At 32.4% G+C, this 19,392-nt stretch overlaps 4 protein-coding genes across 6 annotated transcripts; 1 reads left to right on the top strand and 3 right to left on the bottom strand.

Annotated features, from left to right (window-relative positions):
- The first annotated feature begins 269 nt into the window (after positions 1–269).
- On the top strand, positions 270–1,942 carry LOC126850036 (DNA-directed RNA polymerase II subunit GRINL1A). Its single transcript, XM_050592639.1, has 4 exons — positions 270–726; positions 813–1,071; positions 1,165–1,533; positions 1,629–1,942. Exons 1-4 carry the CDS (start codon positions 578–580, stop codon positions 1,851–1,853), a joined length of 1,002 nt encoding a protein of 333 aa, XP_050448596.1. The 5' UTR covers positions 270–577; the 3' UTR covers positions 1,854–1,942.
- Positions 1,943–2,024: 82 nt separating this feature from the next.
- LOC126850054 (60S ribosomal protein L13a) lies at positions 2,025–4,044 on the bottom strand. Its single transcript, XM_050592670.1, has 6 exons — positions 3,908–4,044; positions 3,329–3,459; positions 2,921–3,030; positions 2,590–2,735; positions 2,257–2,379; positions 2,025–2,141 (listed from the first exon to the last, which is right to left on the bottom strand). Exons 1-6 carry the CDS (start codon positions 3,926–3,928, stop codon positions 2,058–2,060), a joined length of 615 nt encoding a protein of 204 aa, XP_050448627.1. The 5' UTR covers positions 3,929–4,044; the 3' UTR covers positions 2,025–2,057.
- A 620-nt stretch (positions 4,045–4,664) lies between these two features.
- LOC126849985 (poly(A) RNA polymerase gld-2 homolog A-like) lies at positions 4,665–11,980 on the bottom strand. Of its 3 annotated transcripts, none has more exons than XM_050592505.1 (12): positions 11,399–11,980; positions 10,786–11,015; positions 10,065–10,558; positions 9,453–9,838; positions 9,019–9,200; positions 8,556–8,842; positions 8,278–8,446; positions 7,973–8,116; positions 7,754–7,882; positions 7,482–7,671; positions 7,284–7,399; positions 4,665–7,189 (listed from the first exon to the last, which is right to left on the bottom strand). In XM_050592505.1, exons 3-12 carry the CDS (start codon positions 10,248–10,250, stop codon positions 7,023–7,025), a joined length of 1,956 nt encoding a protein of 651 aa, XP_050448462.1. In that variant the 5' UTR covers positions 10,251–10,558; positions 10,786–11,015; positions 11,399–11,980; the 3' UTR covers positions 4,665–7,022. The 3 variants fall into 3 exon arrangements, with proteins under 3 accessions (XP_050448462.1, XP_050448464.1, XP_050448465.1); XM_050592507.1 differs by having other exon boundaries at positions 10,873–11,015; XM_050592508.1 differs by lacking the exon at positions 10,786–11,015.
- A 371-nt stretch (positions 11,981–12,351) lies between these two features.
- On the bottom strand, positions 12,352–19,305 carry LOC126849952 (regulator of nonsense transcripts 1). Its single transcript, XM_050592424.1, has 5 exons — positions 18,713–19,305; positions 17,612–17,889; positions 17,303–17,458; positions 16,595–17,188; positions 12,352–16,515 (listed from the first exon to the last, which is right to left on the bottom strand). Exons 1-5 carry the CDS (start codon positions 18,899–18,901, stop codon positions 14,364–14,366), a joined length of 3,369 nt encoding a protein of 1,122 aa, XP_050448381.1. The 5' UTR covers positions 18,902–19,305; the 3' UTR covers positions 12,352–14,363.
- Between the last annotated feature and the right edge of the window lie 87 nt (positions 19,306–19,392).

Genomic DNA, 19,392 nt, shown 5'->3' with positions numbered 1-19,392 from the left:
TATATGTCGTTTCGTATCGATTCAAGCGAAACGAGAATATCTCGCGATATCTCGTTGTGTCATCATGTTGTGTTTGTCCATGATGCATTTATGATATAAAATTGTTAAAAACAATGGTGTATCACATATGTGTATAAGCATGTTTCTTTTCAGTATTGTAATCTGATTGGTGACTACTATGTATCTTCATGAGAATGGTACACTTCGTGTTTATTTTTTTTTTATGTCACATATGTGTTTATTGTTATTCCGTTCATATGTAGTAAGAACACATGTTCATTTGAAAGATTTTAAAAGCCAATTGTTTTGAATAGTTTCTTTGCAATATATTGTTTATATCGCTCGAAACATATATTTTTCTATGGTTATTTTTATGCTAATGAATATATATCAATATATATCAAAAGTATTTTCAAGCAATTGCGATGCATCGATTTTTAATGATGTTTGAAACCAATATTTAATCACGTTATGCAAATGATATGTTTTTTATGTAATTTCTTACTGTATTGATTTTATTCAACACAGTGAACTGTTTTTTTTTCTAGAAATTTGTTAAATATATAAAAAATGCAAAATGTCAAAAAATATAATTAAGAAAATACCTGGTGATATACCACCTCATTCGAAAAAGGAAAGCCAAGGATATATCGAGGATTTAGAGAAAAAACAAAAATTTGAGTTGGAGGAACTTTTGGAAAGGCAGAATAAAATTCTTGCAAACAAGTGAGTAATACAACATAAATTATTACAACATAAATTTTATTGTATTCTGGATATTGAATTCTTAACTTCTATTGTATTTTTTTCAGAAAATTTATTTCAAAGCTTCCAGATAAAGGAGAGAAGATTGTAAGATTCCGTGATAAGTTGTTGAAAGAACTTGAGCATAGAAATGAAGTAGAAACAGCAGCTAATTTGCTATCGCGACTTAATATAGCATCCGTAGGCAAAGTAGCTATGACTAAATTAGAATGGACAGGAAAATATGATGAGAATAATGAAAATACAACCAAGATTGTTGAACTAGACAGTGATGATGAAGAAGATCCATTAAAAATATTAGCTCAGGTTAATTGTACTTTAAATGAAATATTAATAATAGCTTTTGTCAATTATTGAAATAAGTATTTTTAAAAAATTCTTTTGTATTCTAATATATAGCCTACAGGAAGTGGTATTCACAAGAAAAAGATTATACATGTAACACATGAAGAAAGCCTGATCAAGCCAGAAGATATAGCAGAAGTTGAATCCTTTAAAACAGACAATTGTTCAGATGTGGAACATGTAAAATATATCATCGATAAAGTAGAAAAGGCACAAGAAACAAACAAAAAGAAAGAACCATTTAAGCCATATAAAACAACTAAAAACAATGTGCATGATCCAATGAAAGAAAAACAAAGAAAGCTGCCTAAAAACTGGGAAGTCACAGCAGCTACACCACCTCTTATAATTCATGGACCAACAAAAGTCTTAAGCATTGATGAATCTTTAAAATTACAGAAGGAACAAACTAAAAAATTACAGGTATTAAATTTTTTTCAAAATGTTTTTAGAAAATTTTTCAGAAATTATTTTTATATATTTTTACATAATTAAATATATATTTTAATATGTAACAGGAAATTCAAGCAAAACATGCAATAGAACGTTTAACTAATCAAATAGGAATGCACAGTATCGGTCCTATACCACAAAATGTTGAGAATTATCACTTCCGACATACAAATAATTTAATTTCTTCATCTTCTTCTTCCGAGGATGAAGAAGAACATGAAGTGCTAGATGAAGAAGATAATGATAGAGGTAGAACAGTTGTATTTACCATGGATTCCATAGAGAGTTAATATTATACATATTTTAGATGTGATGACATGAATAATTATTAATTTTAAGAATATTTATTTTCCTTAATAAAATTTTTTTAATGATGGAATTATGCATATTTTATATACTTTGGAGTTAATTAGGTATTTTTTTTTCTAGTAATTTTACAGGGAGGTAAAAGAATACTTAAATATAGTTTAAAAGACTTTATTATTTTTATAATGTTAATTATATCCAAAGTCATTAATAATTTTTGTGTATGGTTCTGTGGCTTTGGAAACTGCTTCACCAGCTTGCTTAGTAAGTTTCTGCAAAAAAAAATGCAACGATTATGAAATTTGACTATTAAAAAAAATTTTTTTTTTTTTAACAAATTTTAAAAAAATATATAATTGTAAAAAAGCTTGATCATATAAGTTATACCTTAAGCTTGTTTCTTTTTTGAACTTCAAGAATAGCTCTGACACGTCTCTTATTCTCTAGTGTACGAACCACAGCCTTGTATTTCCATCCTACTTCGTGAGATAATCTACCCACATGACAATACTAAAAATGGAAGTTTTGTATTAGTGTAAATATTGTCTCAATATTTTATGATAAGAACAAAATTATTGTGATTTATCGCTCAGTTTAAAGTGACATCATGGCCATATAGACCAACTTCAGACGCAAATTACCAAACCATCATTGCTTTTTTAATAAATAAAATTTAAATATATAGAATTTAAATGAGCTTGAATATATGATTTGATTTACCTTTCGGCCTGGTTTAAGACACATTACTCTCATGGCACCAGGTACAACAACACGCTTTCTGCGATCGTACGGTGGTGGACATCCTTCGTAAACCTTCAATCGTCTGAGAGCATCCTTTCCTCTTTGCGTCTTATGTGGTATCATACCTACAAAAAAAGATCTTTTTTTTATTACTCTGACATTTTTCCTATTGTAAGATATTATATGTAATCATAGCCTCATAAAAAAGATTTCTTTCATTGTATTATCAGATAATGTAGGTAAATATGTAATCATATGCAATAATTCTATTTTATATATATATATATTATCAATATAATCTTAACTATACCACGAACTGTCTTCCAGAAAATCTTGCTAGGTGCACGAAAGTGGAATGGGCCACGTGCAGGATTTACATTACATCTCTTACGTAAAAAAGACATAAATTTCAACTTGTTTCTGAAAATAAACAATATAAATCATATAATTGTGCATATATTTTCTTATGCAGAAAAAGTAAAAATAATATATGCAATATAATAATTTATATATATATATATATATATATGTGTGTGTGTGTGTGTGTGTGTGTTGATCTTATATGTATTAATCATATAAACAATATACCAAATTTTATAATTCTATAAGATTTTTAATTATTTAAATTTTTATATTTTTTGCTTGTTTTAATCATACAAACATATTAATTATTTAAAATCAGATATTATCCTAATACAAAAAATAAGGATTTACAAACCTGAAGAAATTGCCGCTTATATTGAGTTGTTCGCTACGTACAACGATAACTTTGTTGCCTTGCAAGATGGTCTTGGCAACGATAGCCGCCAATCGCCCAAGTAAATGGCCGCGGCCATCTATTAATATTGGCTGAAATCGTAATAGTATAATCGTAATACTATTCTTGTCAAACAATTCTTTGTATAATTGTATAAGACTCCAGTATCAATGTGGTACACGTGCATATCGCTTGCAACATTATAAGAAATTCAATATGTGCAATCCACAATGTTCGGACCGGCATATACGCGGTGCGTATATTGAAAATATTGGATCAAGAAGATCATAAAATGTTATTCCGGGACTTGCGTTATTCGATATATACAACGTGCTGGAACTTTTGTTCGATGAACGCCATCATAGACACGTGTACGAGTCGAGGTAACGCAGCTTTTGTATATTTTTCAATAATTGCCTTTTTTCGAAGATTGTTGAACAAGTTACATGTTGCTTCTCTGGATAAGTAATTGCGACCGCGTATACGCTCGGCACGAAAGCCTTTTCAACTATCTAAAATATCGAATTTTGAAACACCAACCTTCTCACTGAACCCCGTCATTCTGTTACCGTACCGGAAAGGAGTCTAAACGAAACGTGATAGCTAACGGAAATCGACCATAGTATATTCAGAATGACCAACATTGAAAATTGAAATTGATTTTAAATTTTAATAGTGTAGCTTTTCCCTAGAATATAGCAGAAAATTTACTCTGAATTCTGTAGAAAAGAAATATATTTTTTATCAGAAAATAGATTCGATTAGTGTAAAACTATATATCAATTATATATTTTTTGTGTGAATGCAAATAATATATAATAAAAAATTAATATTCGAACTTTTGCTTTATAGAAACAGAATTTTAAATTGGGAGTATTCCAAATTTAATGCTGAAAATCTGTAGTCCACGTTACGTACATTATAGATTTCCAGTACTGGCAATGAATTGTGGAACACGGCGCGTCATACATACATACATACATACATACATACATACATACATACATACATACATACATACATACATACATACATACATACATACATACATACATACATACATACATACATACATACATACATACATACATACATACATACATACATACATACATACATACATACATACATACATACATACATACATACATACATACATACATACATACATACATATATGTATATTATATAATATATATATTATGCACACATACGCACACATACACACATCTAAAATCTAGATATTTGTCGAATGATCGATTCTTAATTATGGAAAAGACCAAAAAAATAGAACATATACATAAACATTTCATTTATTTAACAAGAAAATTAGTTTTACAGAAAATTGTTAATTTTATTCTATAAATCAAATGCTTATGTTAACTTTGACAAAAATATACTATTGCAATTTTTATTCAAAGAATATAATGGCTGCCATCTAACTTTGTCTATTGCTAGTGTTTAACTTTAATTTCTTTTTTGTTTTATAAGAATGCATTCAAAAATTCGGCACTTAAAGTAGCAGTGTATATAAGTACATAGCGCATTACAAAGGATATATAGGTCTAATCAAATATCACATCAAAATAGAATCAATTTCATATTTCATTATCAAAATAATATCATAAGCTACATGTGCATATAACAAAATATATGTACGTTATTTAGCACTTCACATTTACCCTGTAATTAATAGATGTAATTTATACTATTTATTCATAAGGACCTAAAATTAATATAATCATAATAATAATTTGTAATATTGCAGAGGCACAACCTTTTTTTTTCATGTACTATTTAAGAATACTATTACACAATGCCATATATATATATATACTTTGAAAAAAAAATATTAGTAAGAGACACTAGTAAAAGAATGGAATATAGTAGCCTTTATATGACAAATGAAGAAAAATATCAAATACGAGTGTTTCTGAAAAGAATTATTACACAAAAAGTTAGCTATATTAGTGGAAAATTGTCATCTTCTAGCAATTAAATATTTATTAAGATTGATAATTATGAGAGATAACTTTATCCTTAGACAATTTTTATATGAATGTCCTTTAGTAAAGTTAATAACTTTTGTTGAAATTCATAATTTTACAACTATAGATTACTTAATAATTGTTTGAGAAATAGAGAATAAAAATTTGACAAAAAATGAAAAGGTATTTTGTTAAGAAACAAGGATTTGATTCATTGATATCAAAAAACTTACTGTTAGTTTTTTGATTTTCGAAGAATGTTAGATCTTTACTCTAATTTTCGTACTATGTATATATTTATATATTACTATAATTTGTATTGTTTTAGGATCGAATTATATAAATTATCCCACTAACATGACAACTTATATTTGCATCAATTTTAAGAGAAAACTATTGAAACTTAGAAAGTTTTTAAATTTTTTTAAAAGAAACACAGCCTTGTTAACTTCACTATCAATCTTTTATTCACTATATATCTGAACAAAATATTGCAAACGTAAATAATTAATTTGTTTCAAATGTGTAACATTTTTTTTATTTTTAGTAAGTATTTTTGTTTTTTTTGTTTTTTAATATTTTGCAAAAGATAATATATTAAAGCTTTATATATATATTTTTTTTTTTCATGAATCAAAGCTCATGTGAAATATTTTTTTTGTGAGAAATAGCAACTATACAAAGAAATAAGTGTTGCTTTTTTTCTCTTTATATGTAAGATGTTATTTTAATATCAGACATTTAATATTAGATTATTTTTATGACTAGCAATCTAGCTAGTTGGAAATATTTTTTTAATCGAGAATATATTTGTGCAACAAATCATTTTTCAACGTCATAGAAAAAATTTCATTCATCACCCTTTGTTCTGCTTCAATTTCTCCACTTTTATATCTAATCAGTCTTGTTATATCACACAGTATATAATTATGTTAACAAATTAGCCATCAAGGCATCATATATTTTAGATTTATTGATATTATATGAAAGACTTATATGTAGGGTAATGAGTGATATACATTGGGAAGACAATGTTGAATAATTTTGAATCACTATGACGTTATCACATATATAAATGTATCCAATTATCAGCAGAGGACACACTTAAATCACACATTTCGCGATTGTCTCAAATATCCAAACAAGCATGGTTAATTGTAACTTTAGATATAAGTCAGACTTTATTATTGCACGTATTGCAATTTTTGCGTTTATGTAGGAACAATACCCGTGCATTCGCGATACTTTATATCAGAATGAAATATTTCTTTTTGCATGTTAATAAACGCGCAGACAGTAACACTGTCTCCTTTCAAGATGTTATATAGTTGATTTTAAAATCCTCCAAAAAAAAAAAACCAAAAAAAAACCCCAAAAAATATATATAAAATTTAACGGAGGACAAATTTATTATACTTGTAGACAAGTAGTTCAACAAACATGTTTTATCATGTTCTACTTTGTGTACCTTGCTAATATAAGTTGTGAAAAATAATAAGACTTAATATTACAAGGTACTAAGCATACAAGACGATCTTGGCAGTCTTATTTAACTTCGTTCTATCTTCCTTTTATATCATTTTAGATCATCAGATCATTAAGCTATCAGCATTTAACAAAATGCCTTTGGTGCAATCAGAATAGCTTGTTCATCAAAATAGACCGCTTTATAAATATCTTGTAATAGGAACATCAGTAATTATGTTGAGAAATATCGAATTTAGATCATGTTTTTTCTGCAGTCTTTGGTATGTTTCATCAATTAGCTGCTTAATTCTTGCAAATACATCCGGATCATAGACTGATCTAGCTGTGTTAGTCAGATCAAATGGTTCTACGATATTGCAATAATTTTAATAAGTCACCAAACAAAAAAAAGAAAAAAACAATATCTTTAAATCATCTACTTAAGAAGAATATTCATTTACCTTCAATACATAGATATTTCCATTGATGATAATCATTTTTGAGTGACTGCACCATACGACATTCCTCTATTAATATTTTTTTTGCTAAACGTACAGATATCGCATAGTGGCTGAAACTATTTTTAATAATACAAATTAAATATTATTTGTCAAAATAACATACATCTTCTAAACATTTGTAAGTTAAAAATCACTTACTCGAATTTAACATAATATCTGAAAAATTCTACAAATAATTCTCCGAGAGATTGATGATTTTCAGGTAAACGATTGGAGGATGGAATGTTTAAATCCTCATGAATATCGATATTATGAATATCTGTATGTGGGCTAAATTTGCTTCCAAATATCGAATGTAAACATGGCAGAACTGGAGGGTTGATACCGCCTATAAAATAATGTAACATTCGTATTCTGACTTTTCTAAAAATAAATTGGTTCACAAAAAATAAATATTGTAGCATACATACATTGTAAAAAATGTATGACCATGAGAACTAAAGAGTAACTAGATATTGTCATATTTTTCGCATTATTAATGTCATGATATTGAGCCCAAAGTTTTATGACAAGTACTAGTGGTTTTACCCTCCAATCAACTGTAAAAATAAATATATATAATGATTAAAATATTCTTTTTAAAATACTTTAAAAGTAATATATCTGTTCAAATTATTAATTAAACTTACGTTTTGAATAACAATACAGCAATTGTGTATTTCTAATACCAACAGCATTATTACAATTAAGATCGACTTTTAAATCTTGTATTGTATCACAAAATTTTATAATGGGTACTTTTGCATGTATAAGTTCGAGCTGTTCAATAAAATCTAAATATAAAAGAAATAGAATAAAATAGTTTATTATTAAAATGCTATATATGTAAAACATATTAAAGTACCATGTTTGAAAATATTTTTGAAAATATCTTTTGAAAATATCTTTTTATGATATTTATAAATCTTTTTTTCTCTTTCTTTCTCTTACATACCACATTTTTTTAAATATTTTAGTATTTGTCCTAAATGCTCTACAGCTTCATATTTTTGATCCATTTCTGTGTGTCTCACCAAAAGACACATGTCGACATCGCTATTATCCGAACCAAACCCATTCATTGTTGAACCAACCACAAATAAACCATATTTTGGATATTGACGCTATAAATGTTAACATTTAATGTATCAGTAAATTAAGTATTATTTTAAATTCTGTTTTTAAATATTTTAGTAATATTTTATTTGCTGTCACTCCTTTTGTATTTTTTACCTTAATATAAATATAAAGATGTTTCCATAGCATCATTTTATTTCTGTAAGTAGCTTCAGTTTGTTGATTTGACATAAATTTCAACCAAATTTGTTGCGACAAATTATCCCATTTTGATCCTGTCATAATATTCCTTGGCGCAGAAGTTACTTCCATCATATGAGATTTAGCAAGAAATCTATCAGGAGCTATAATATATGTGGAAACCAAATTATAATTCGGCAATAAAACTTCCGAAAATTTACGGTTTCTTAGAAATCTTTGACAAGGTGCACTTTCACTCCTGCCTAAAAATAAATTCTATTTAATGTAAAATAAATTAAACTCTATGTTGTGAATAATGAAAAAGCAATACAAGAAAAATGATGAATAACTATTATATTAAGGGATATAAAAGTAACTAATACAAGGATGCTTAACATTTATAAATATTGTTATATATTAGAGAGGAAAAAAAGCTTACCTGATAAATACTTTCTCCTATTCTGATAATTTTGAGCATGAGACCTGGGGGTGGAAACAGTATTGTAATAATTGACAGGTCGTTGATTCTGATAAAACTGGTGTGCAGAAGCACTTGAAATTAACCCGCTTGATATTGGTTTATTGATTGCTCTATTATCTGAATGTATCCTATGATATTTTCTATACAGAAAAAGAAAATTATTAATAACAGTAATAATATACACATATACATATATATACTCATATGTATATATACTAATATACTAATATGTACATATTATCAGATCACTCCTCCCCCCCTGTCTTTTTTCTTCTCATTTCTCTATTTATTAATAATGTATAATGTAATACTTGATGTAGACTTTTGATAAAAAAAAGAATAACAGTGGAATTAAATAATATCAAATAATTTTGAAAATGCATCATATTTACTTTATTTCTTGTCCTCTTAATGAACTTGTGGAATCTCTTTCATCTGAACTCTCTGTTAGACTATTATCAATGTGATATTTATTTGGTGTTGGTGACCGAGAACTAAATCCACTGTCACTATTATATGTCTCATACTTGGAGTAAGAATTTCTATATGTACTTCGTCTGCCATTTCTGTTATTCCAACTTGGTTTTTTTATTGAATGAGTATTTGTAGGCTTTAAGTTATAATTTGATGGTGGAATAATTGAGGTATTGTTGGATGTGCCCATTCGTCTCTCCCAATTTCCAGGAGACGAATTATTTGATTGCATATATTCTATATGTCGTAATGATGGTACATCAAGTCCCATTAGTTGTAAGAACTCTAATGGGTGAGATCCTGTCTGTAAGAACATTCCTTGTATATTTACACAGAAAAAAAACAATATATATGTATAATAAAATATGTTTATAAATTCTTATTCTGCATTTATATCAATTATTATTCTATTATCATTTTAATAGCAATTACAAAAATATAAGTTTAATGGACAAGATAAAATGTTTTCTCTCTCTCTCTCTCTAACACATTAATATTTTATATTAAATGTAAAAAAATTTAACATATACCTGCATTGTATGAGGTCTGTTATGTCTAGAAATATCTGGACCATATGATGTGAAATCAGTTTGATGCAATCCATTTATGCCATTAATATGCAACGTATGAGTTTGCGCTGGTGGACATTGTCCACCTGTTTGCTGTCCACCCATTATTTGTACCATCATTTGTGATGGAAACACAGTATGGTACATAGTCAATATAAATATAGGAAATACAAGATGTGTGCAATTTCTTTGTTTAATTGCCAATATAGCAATTTATTGCACTTATAATAGTCCTCATAAATATTTACAACAATCAATAGTGTATATAAGGCACACAATGTTGTTACTGAATCTTGCAAAGTTTTATATTGTTTACATATACATTACATTTAAAAAATCTTCTTGTTTTGTCTTTCTTTTTTTGTTTTATTGTTTCTATATTTTCTTTTTTTTATATTTTTTATATAGTTTTGCAAAATTTATATTTTGTATCTTGTAAGATTTACTATGTTAATCTAGAATATAACAATATACATAATTCTATAATGCAAGAAAAATGATAATGAAATTAGCAATTCAAAAGCAGAGATACTATATTTATTATGCCTATCTTTTGTCATAAAGTCTTATAGATATATAAATATATATAGATGCATGTGTGAAATGCAGAACTGTAGAAATAAATTGTAATATAAATTAATGATTATATATTTAACGAGAAATACTTTCTCTCTCACAGAACTTTGATAAAGAAAAATTTATGCAAGACAAATAAAGTCCATATATTTTTAATCAACTATCAGATTTTCTATAATCTCAATCCAATTACTCTCATAATTAATTTTATGTATATAATTTTGCCTGCAAGTTGAGTTTTCAGATGTTTTCAATTGAGATTTATTTGAGATTTAATGTGCCTTCACTCTTTCAGAGTTTTTAATTATATATAAATGCTTTTTCTATCATAACCTCCTGAAAAAAACCCCAAAAAAATAATTTTGCAATTTTGTAACATTGTGTTATTATAGTATGTTATATTAATTAAAATTAAAATTATTTAGCTTCATTATTAGCAACAAAGGTAAAGCATATGATTGCTTGAATTTATTCATCAAATACATAACTTTCTATTAAAAATTACTTGCAAGTAATCAAGCAAACAACGTACTACATAACGCGCGCAGCGCGCACACGCACGCACGCACACACACACACACACACACACAATAGTATTAAATATTTTTTCGTTCGATCGTGTACAGGGGTGAAGAGTGAAACTCAAGATCAAGCAAATAGAAATGAAGTCGCTATTTCGCGTAAACGAGAAATAAGAAGAAATACAAATAATACTCTACCTGTTCTTAGTTCTCAGTCGCCATATTGCAGTCGAATTTGTCCTTAGATGAACGGAAAATTTATGGGAAAACTATCCTTTATCCCCGGGCTTTGCGTTTCCGATTATATCAATGTGCGTACAACGAGCGCAATCGGATGCAGCGTTATCGTAACTTTTTACCGTGATCTTTAAACCGGCAGCAATTTTACGATAACGTGCGCGGTGGCGAATGCCTCTCGTTCAATTGATGCCGCACGCTCGTCACTATTAACGCAAATCGCCACATCCACAATCCACAAAAAACCAAAAACGTTTAAATTTTCAAATCTGACGCGTAATGGACGATTCTCATTTCACGTGCTTGATGGATCAACCGTGAGGCAGCAGTGCGACAGTTCACGCACAATACACGAATGTATAACGTGTCGTATAGGCCATGTTCCGCAATTTACTAGAAAGTACTGGAAATCTATAATATAAGTAACGTCAACTATAGATTTTGAATAGTGGCGGTGAATTTTGGAATACGACCATAGAGTACATTTAAATTTTAATAACATCCGTAGTTTTAAAACTGACCAATCATAGCTATTCCTCTGAAGGAATAGCCGATTTGTTTATTATGATGAAATGCTTTTTCACGTCATGATTTTAATGAAGAATTCATATTGCATTTAATTGATTTATAATCTCGTGAATTATAACTAACGATATTATATTCCTACAAAATAAATCTTTTATCAAATGTCATATATAAGACACGAGTAAATCTTCCATTAAAAATGATAAGCAGATATTTCATTATCGCGTTCACGCATGCGCAGATAACACCCGCATATCAACATTAATAATGATAAGAAATAATTGAACCGGTAATGATTCGGGCAGGTTTTATAGAATATGTATAATAAAAATGTATTCTACTCTGGCATTACAAATACACTTATTTGCTTATACGAATCAACAATTAGATATTTTCAAATCAAATTTATTTTTTTGATAAGAGATTTCACAATAAATTTTAATATTATAATCTGCTGTTATATTAGCGGTGCGCTGTTGGTCGGACAAAAAGAAATAAAAGAATTTAGTGTTATATAATGCAGGTTACATTAATTATTACTTAATCTATTGCAATAATATAACGAGAATTCATTACCGCCAGAAGCCAATACAGATAGAGGATAGAATCAAAAGCAGGGATTCGGAAAGAACAGAAAAGCGATCTCCGAATACAAAAAAAAGTCTATACGATGTTCTAGTCGGTACAGCAAGTAAAATATTTCGAATGGTAATGAGTTGCCTGTATGCCATTGTGAATAATGGCAATGTCCGAGAAACGCAATGATAGTCACATGTGATTTTTTCAGTATGGCTTGTATTGCCATATCCATCCCAAAATACACAAATCAAAATTTTTCAACCTTAAGCTTAACTATATCGTTTCGCACGTTAACCCTTTCGCTACGAGAGAAGTCATTACATATATAATGACTTGCCAAAATCTTTTCCTGTGTAGAGATGCGTTGCAGTCAATACGTCAAATCATTAAAGAAAAATTTCAGCAATTTTTTTATACGTCATCGATTTGTACAATACATACAAATCATCGTAATGTCTTAATGTACGTGATGCAACAAAAGTTATACATTTTTAACTCTATACATAGAAAAGAAATAGTACTACTCTTAGAATAGAGTAACATCTTGATCGCGCTGGAACATTTTCATTCGTCGTTGCAAAAAGATTAAAGAACGATATATACGACGCGATATATATATGTCTATATAAAAGAAAGAACGATAATATATTTTGACAAGTTGTGTCTATACCCGATTACATTAATCGCTAAAAATCGATCTCACCACGTCACTAAGGATCTACTGAAAGAAAGCAATATTTTTAAACAATGCGCTCTGTTGACCCCTGCGCGGTAAATAAGCAATAGATATAACATAAGGAAACAAAAAACTAATCGATATAATTAAACCACCAATGAATTTCTCACGTTCGGCGAAGACGCCGATCCTCTTTGAGAAAGGATGTGTCCCACCTCCATGTGATGACGTTGAAATGCTGTTGGCCTCATACTGTCTGACAATGATTTTATTGGCGACTTCCTTTTCGACAAAATCAGCCGGAAAAATCGATATCGACTTTCAGCGTGCGATATGCGCTCACACATTCGAGCAGCAGTAGCTTACAGTAGCGATGTTATTGGATTCTCAATTCGAGATGCAATGATTGATATAAAAAAAAATTCGGATATCGGAGTATAGTCTTCTTTTCTTTCCACGTTTCTTATGCTTTCTGTTCGGTTTCTCAATGTTGACATTTGTGGCGAAGTGGCAGAAACATGTAGCATTTCGGTTATTGCGAGATTCGATCTTCTAGAGCTTATTAGACAACTAAAAAGATCTTCATGAACTTTTTTGCCGTAGATTCGTCCGATCGTGATGCTACATTGGCACACTTGGTGAATTCGGTCGAGTCATGAAACGATTTATCATTTCATATTTCATTTTTTTCTTTCTCTTTTTACATTTTATATCTTTATCTTTTATACATATCATTTAAAATTCTAGCATTACGCTACATCCCCGCGATAAAATGATCCGTCCACGGTAAGCGCGTGATCACGATGATTGGTTTGTCGTTTGTCGTTTTCCAGCCTGTGTGGATGTCCTTTGTTCGTCCTTGTCGCACTTGTTACAGTCAGTAGATTAGCCTTGCGCATGTTTTTCGTCCATGGTGGAGTCCACCAACGGCGAATTAGCTTATGGAACTTTCGTTCTCCTTTCACATTCCCCTTTTCTCTCACGTCGACGACATGAGCATATGCTGCAATAATATCGTACTCGATCGTCGAGCCGTTTTACCGTTTTGCGCAGTTAGTGATTTGTGGTTGTTGGTCGAAGAAGAATTGGTCGAACGAGCCTTCATGGCATGGCAATTGCGTTGCTCAGCCGTAGGTAGGTCTCGGCTCAGTAGGGTTGCGAGAATTGTCCTCCGGCTTGCGATTGGCCCGATTGATAGAAACCACTTCGATCACCTTGATAGGTTGAGTCTTGCGAAAGCAGACCGTCCATCTGTGACTGGAATTCACCAACCGCGAACGAGTCCTGAGACAGCTCCGCTTGACTGAGGCCAGGTTGCGAGAGACTGAAGCCAGGCTGAGACATACCTTGCGTCGTACCCTGGGTCAGTGGCAGACCCGGTTGGCTATACGGTTGCGTATTTTGTTCGGTTTGACTACTCAGCTTACCCATACGCGGACCAGACTTGTTCCTTATCGAGGCGGCAGTGGCACCACGTCGATTTCTTTGATTCTGACGCGCCTGTAACGCTTGTTGATGTTGATTATAAAAGCGCGGCGGCACGTGTGCCATGTTCATAAACATACCCAGCGGTACTGGCATGTTGTTCATCGCCGCCTGTGCCCGTTCAGGACTGATGTAACTGATGGTATCATGGGTGCGGCTGAAAATGTCGAGCGGCACGTTTCTCTGATAGTATGGATTATGATTCTGCATGCCGTTCACTTGTGTACCAGAGCGATCGTAGACTGATCCTGGAATCAAAGCTTCGCGAGCATCGTACATTGATGTAGACATGAAATGCGAACCTGGATTGGCCGCGTTCACGAGTTTTTTTGGTTTAGCAAATTGGATCATGGATTCCTTTAGATTGTTCAACGGTCCTTCGACCAGCACCTTTTGTTCCTTGTAAAAGCTGAGCAGATGGTTCCAGAGTGGTTGTTTCGAAAGTACCTTAGGATTTCCTACAATGATGATACCATATTTCGCGCGAGTCAGCGCCACATTCAATCTTCGGGGATCATTCAAGAACCCAATGCCCTGATGTTCATTGGATCGTACGCAGGACATTATTATTATATCTTTCTCGCGTCCCTGAAAAGCGTCCACACTTGCTACTTCAATTTCCTGATACAGTTTGGAGTGCAGAGAACCTTGATACTGCATGTATTGCACAAGATAAGCCCGCTGACCTTCGTATGGAGTTATCACTCCAATCTGTTCTGGTTTTACGCCGCAACGTAAGAATCGCGTCGTTATTTTTTCTACATTAGATGCTTCGGTACGATTCAAATAGGATGTTCCGCTGCCAGCTATCTCTTCTTGACCTTGCGTGACATAAAAGAACATTGGTTTGTCTACTGCAGGCCAGGGAAAATCAATCTTTAATAATTTCCTTTCGTCAGCGCAAACGCCATTTTGCAGGGAACCTTCGTAGAAGAAATTAGACGGGAATCGCGAGAGATCAGGATGCATACGGTATTGTACTTCCAAACGGAAAGGTCTAATTCCTAGCACCACCAGTCTTTCGAACAGAGATTGTGACAAACCAGCTCTGGCGGCTTTTTTACACATCACCACTGGACCCAATTGACAGTGATCACCGACAAGGATCAATTGCTTGGCTCCTAAAACAACAGGTACCATGCATTCTGGTTCGGTAGCTTGCATACTCTCATCGATAAGTATGGAATGAAACTTTAATCGATGCAATCTAGGATCACCAGCGCCTACACATGTGCAGCAAATTACATCTGCTGCTTCCAGAAGTTCTTTCTCCGCCGCTTTCTTCAAGAGTCTATAGCGTTTTTCATCAACGCTTGAAAGTTCGCCAGTTTCGTCCTTCAATTGTTGTAACTTTTGCAATTCAGTATTCGTCTCCATGTTCTTTATCTGATTATGCAATGCGAGGAAACTCACTGGCGAATCAATGGCTTCTCGTGATTTGGCACATAGTCGTACGACTTTCAGATTTGATTTATGTATCTTCTCGGTTAATTGATCGACAGCAGTATTGGAAGGAGCGCATACAAGAACCGGACCACCGTTTTGTTTTACCAATTGATAAACTATGGTAGCACTTGTTACGGTTTTACCTGTTCCAGGTGGTCCTTGAATCAAAGATAAAGGTCGTTGTATCGCATGTTTTACAGCGTACACCTGCGATCTATTCAAATCGGGTAAATTCGGCGCGCTAAAGTGCTTAGGGAGATGACAACGAAACAAAACTTCTTCTACTTCATGACCTAGTAGTCTATGATATATGTAAGCTGATACAGATGTGTCATCAACAGCAAACTTGCGCAATGCAGACTGCATTCTATAACAGAAAAATAAAAAGATACTTGTTAAAATCACAATCACACAAAAAATAGTATCGATATTTCAATGATTCTTACCTATCAAAACTCGTACTCTTCCAAATGAAATCAACGACGAAGTTACTGACGCATTCTGTTGGCGCTCCTGAATTATTTTTCAACTCAATTCCAACTTCTTCTCCATAATTATCCGGAATCTTAATCACGTGTCCAATTCCGGACCAAGGCTTATGAAGTTCTCCCAAATAACGAAGTCTCAATTCGTCCCCATGCATCAATTTCATATCACCATCTGTTTTAGCTAGCAAAAAGTAAGCGATAGTCTTCTTGTTTAATCCAACATCCCATCGTACTTCAATATTCTCTTGAGTTTGAGATTCTTTTAATCGTTTGTCATAATCAGCTTCCAATTTTACAAGTGGACCAAAAATATTTTGATATTGATAACCATCTTCATAGCGTAACAAAACTTGCTGCGGTTCCTCATCCACTCCAGGCTTTTCAAGATCTTGGAAAGTAGCATCGACGTTGTCTCGCCATAACTCCTCCAATTTATTAATCTGCTGTGCTGAGATCTGTCTAGCTCTCAATTGCTCTTGTTCAGATGGAATTTTTACTAACCAAGATAAAAAGCTTCGATCTTCAATCAAAGGTTTCCATTGCTCTTGATCCCTAAATATTTTCAAAAAATATTAATACACATTCACAATTATATTGGAAACATTAATGATATATGTATATTTAAATGTCACATTCTTTATATATAACATGTAAATTCATTCTTACCAATTCATATCTTTCAAAGAACTCTGTGCCGCACATGGTTGGCGACAAAGCAGCACAACTACAGAATCAGCTCTAGCAGGAATAAAACCCAATACAAAAACATTTCTTGTAGCACAGGAATAACATTCCAAAACAGTTTCTCCAAGAGGACCATCTCTGTAACAAAAGTAATTAATAATTTCTTATAACTGTAAAATTTTATAAAAATAGGCAGGCTAAAAGTACAATGTTTTAGGCTGTTTGTACATGTTTATAATACATTTCTACATTCTATAACACAAATATATGAGAATATAAAAAGTAAATCACCTGTGTAATGTAACTTCCTTGTGTTTAGCACGAACAAGATGATTGATAATATGTGATCCTGATGTATTACCGCGTCCATTGCAAAACCATTTTCGGCAAACATTACACATAACCACACATGATGCCTCATGGATACCGCAATATTTACATGCATATTCAGGTAAATCACGATTATAATATGCTTCCTCTTCTTCTTCCTCAAATTGCAACTCGGCAAGGCTTTGGGCTGCTCCAGAAATTTTTAAATCTAATGATGAACTACCATTTGTTCCATTTACCTAAATAAAAATATAATGTCATAAGAACAAGAGAGAAAAGATTAGAATATTAATTACAAAATTACAAAAAAGGTCAATGATAAATGATTAAAAATTTATAGAATCAATATTTTTTAAAACAAGTTATTCAATGCATGTGAATAAAAAAAAATTTCTGTGCAAAAATGAAACTGAAAATATTTTATCTTTCCTACAAACAGGAAAATTTCTCTCGCAAAATTATTATTATGCTAGATAAATTTGATACAAGATGCTACTTTTATTCATTTAAGCAGAAGAAATTAATTTTTGGAGCAAAAAATTAAATACATCATTAAAAATTTTTTTTATCTACTGTCGTTTTAAAGTTAAACACATGCTATGAGATTTTCTGTTTCATTGCATATCTAAGGTACGAAAGTATAACTTGCGTAACTTCGCAAAATTCTGTCGCAAGTCGCAAATCGGGCATACTTAACCTCGCATTTGCAACTGCGAGAGCGACGAGCGACCCACGCATGACAGATATGAATTCATCTCGCGTATTTCTTCAGCGAGCGATTAAAGTCATTTCGATGATGGTTGCGCTCGCTGGAAATCTGCGAGATTTCGATATCGAGGAAAAATGCGAGGTCACGGAACAAAGATAAGGAACAAAGCGGAAACTCTGCATTAGAGAACGGTCGCTTTTATCGCCGCACCCCTTGACAAGCGCGCAGCGTGAGGTTAGGCCGCGTGGCCATGCTAGGAATTTGCTCTCCGGGGATGTTTCTGGCGAAAATCGGCGGACAAGCTTACAATAGCGAGATTAAAGAATACATTACTACTCGTGGACTCGACCGACCTGAAGGGGTTGACTGGACTGTGTCTGGGTCGCATCGTGTTGCGAGGCCTGGGTCTGACTCTGCGACGGCAATGTGAAATCGGTGAAGTCGAATTCGCTGCCCTGAGTATCCGCGCCGATTAGATCAGTTTCCTCGGTGTCGAGGAACGTGAGGGTCTGGCTGCTGGGTCCGTACGCGTCGACGCTCATCCTGGATGAGCTGCACTTCTCTTTCCCTTACTCCTTGTGACGTTTACTCCTTATTTCGCACCCCTACACGGGTCAGAGTTGGCGGTTCGCGCGCACGTTTTCTCGACCGTGACAACGCGTGACCGAACGAACGATACGAGCGGCTACGCACGAGAGAAACGAGCACTGATCGACTGAGCCCAACCGGAAAATGGATCGCCAGCTCGTCAATCTCCTACGCCGTACGTTGCTTTTCGCGACCCACCTACGGACACCGATACGTGCACAATACACAACCGCACGAAACTTTCTTCCCGCACGCGAGAACGCTCGTCGTATGTTACGTCATCAGCTGATCAGGCAAACGAGTACATCGAGAAATAGCGAGTGAACGGAAGCAGCCCAGCGAAGACCTCCTTAGGGCAACTTTATATAGATAAACTAGCGTACGCGCTGATAATATCCCGTTGATGACCAATGACGATTCGAGTTGTCGCAAAGTCGGTAAATTA

The sequence above is a fragment of the Cataglyphis hispanica genome, chromosome 5, assembly GCF_021464435.1.
Source record: "Cataglyphis hispanica isolate Lineage 1 chromosome 5, ULB_Chis1_1.0, whole genome shotgun sequence".
NCBI classification, from domain to species: Eukaryota; Metazoa; Arthropoda; class Insecta; order Hymenoptera; family Formicidae; genus Cataglyphis; species Cataglyphis hispanica.
This window is presented reverse-complemented; position numbering and strand designations above follow the sequence as displayed.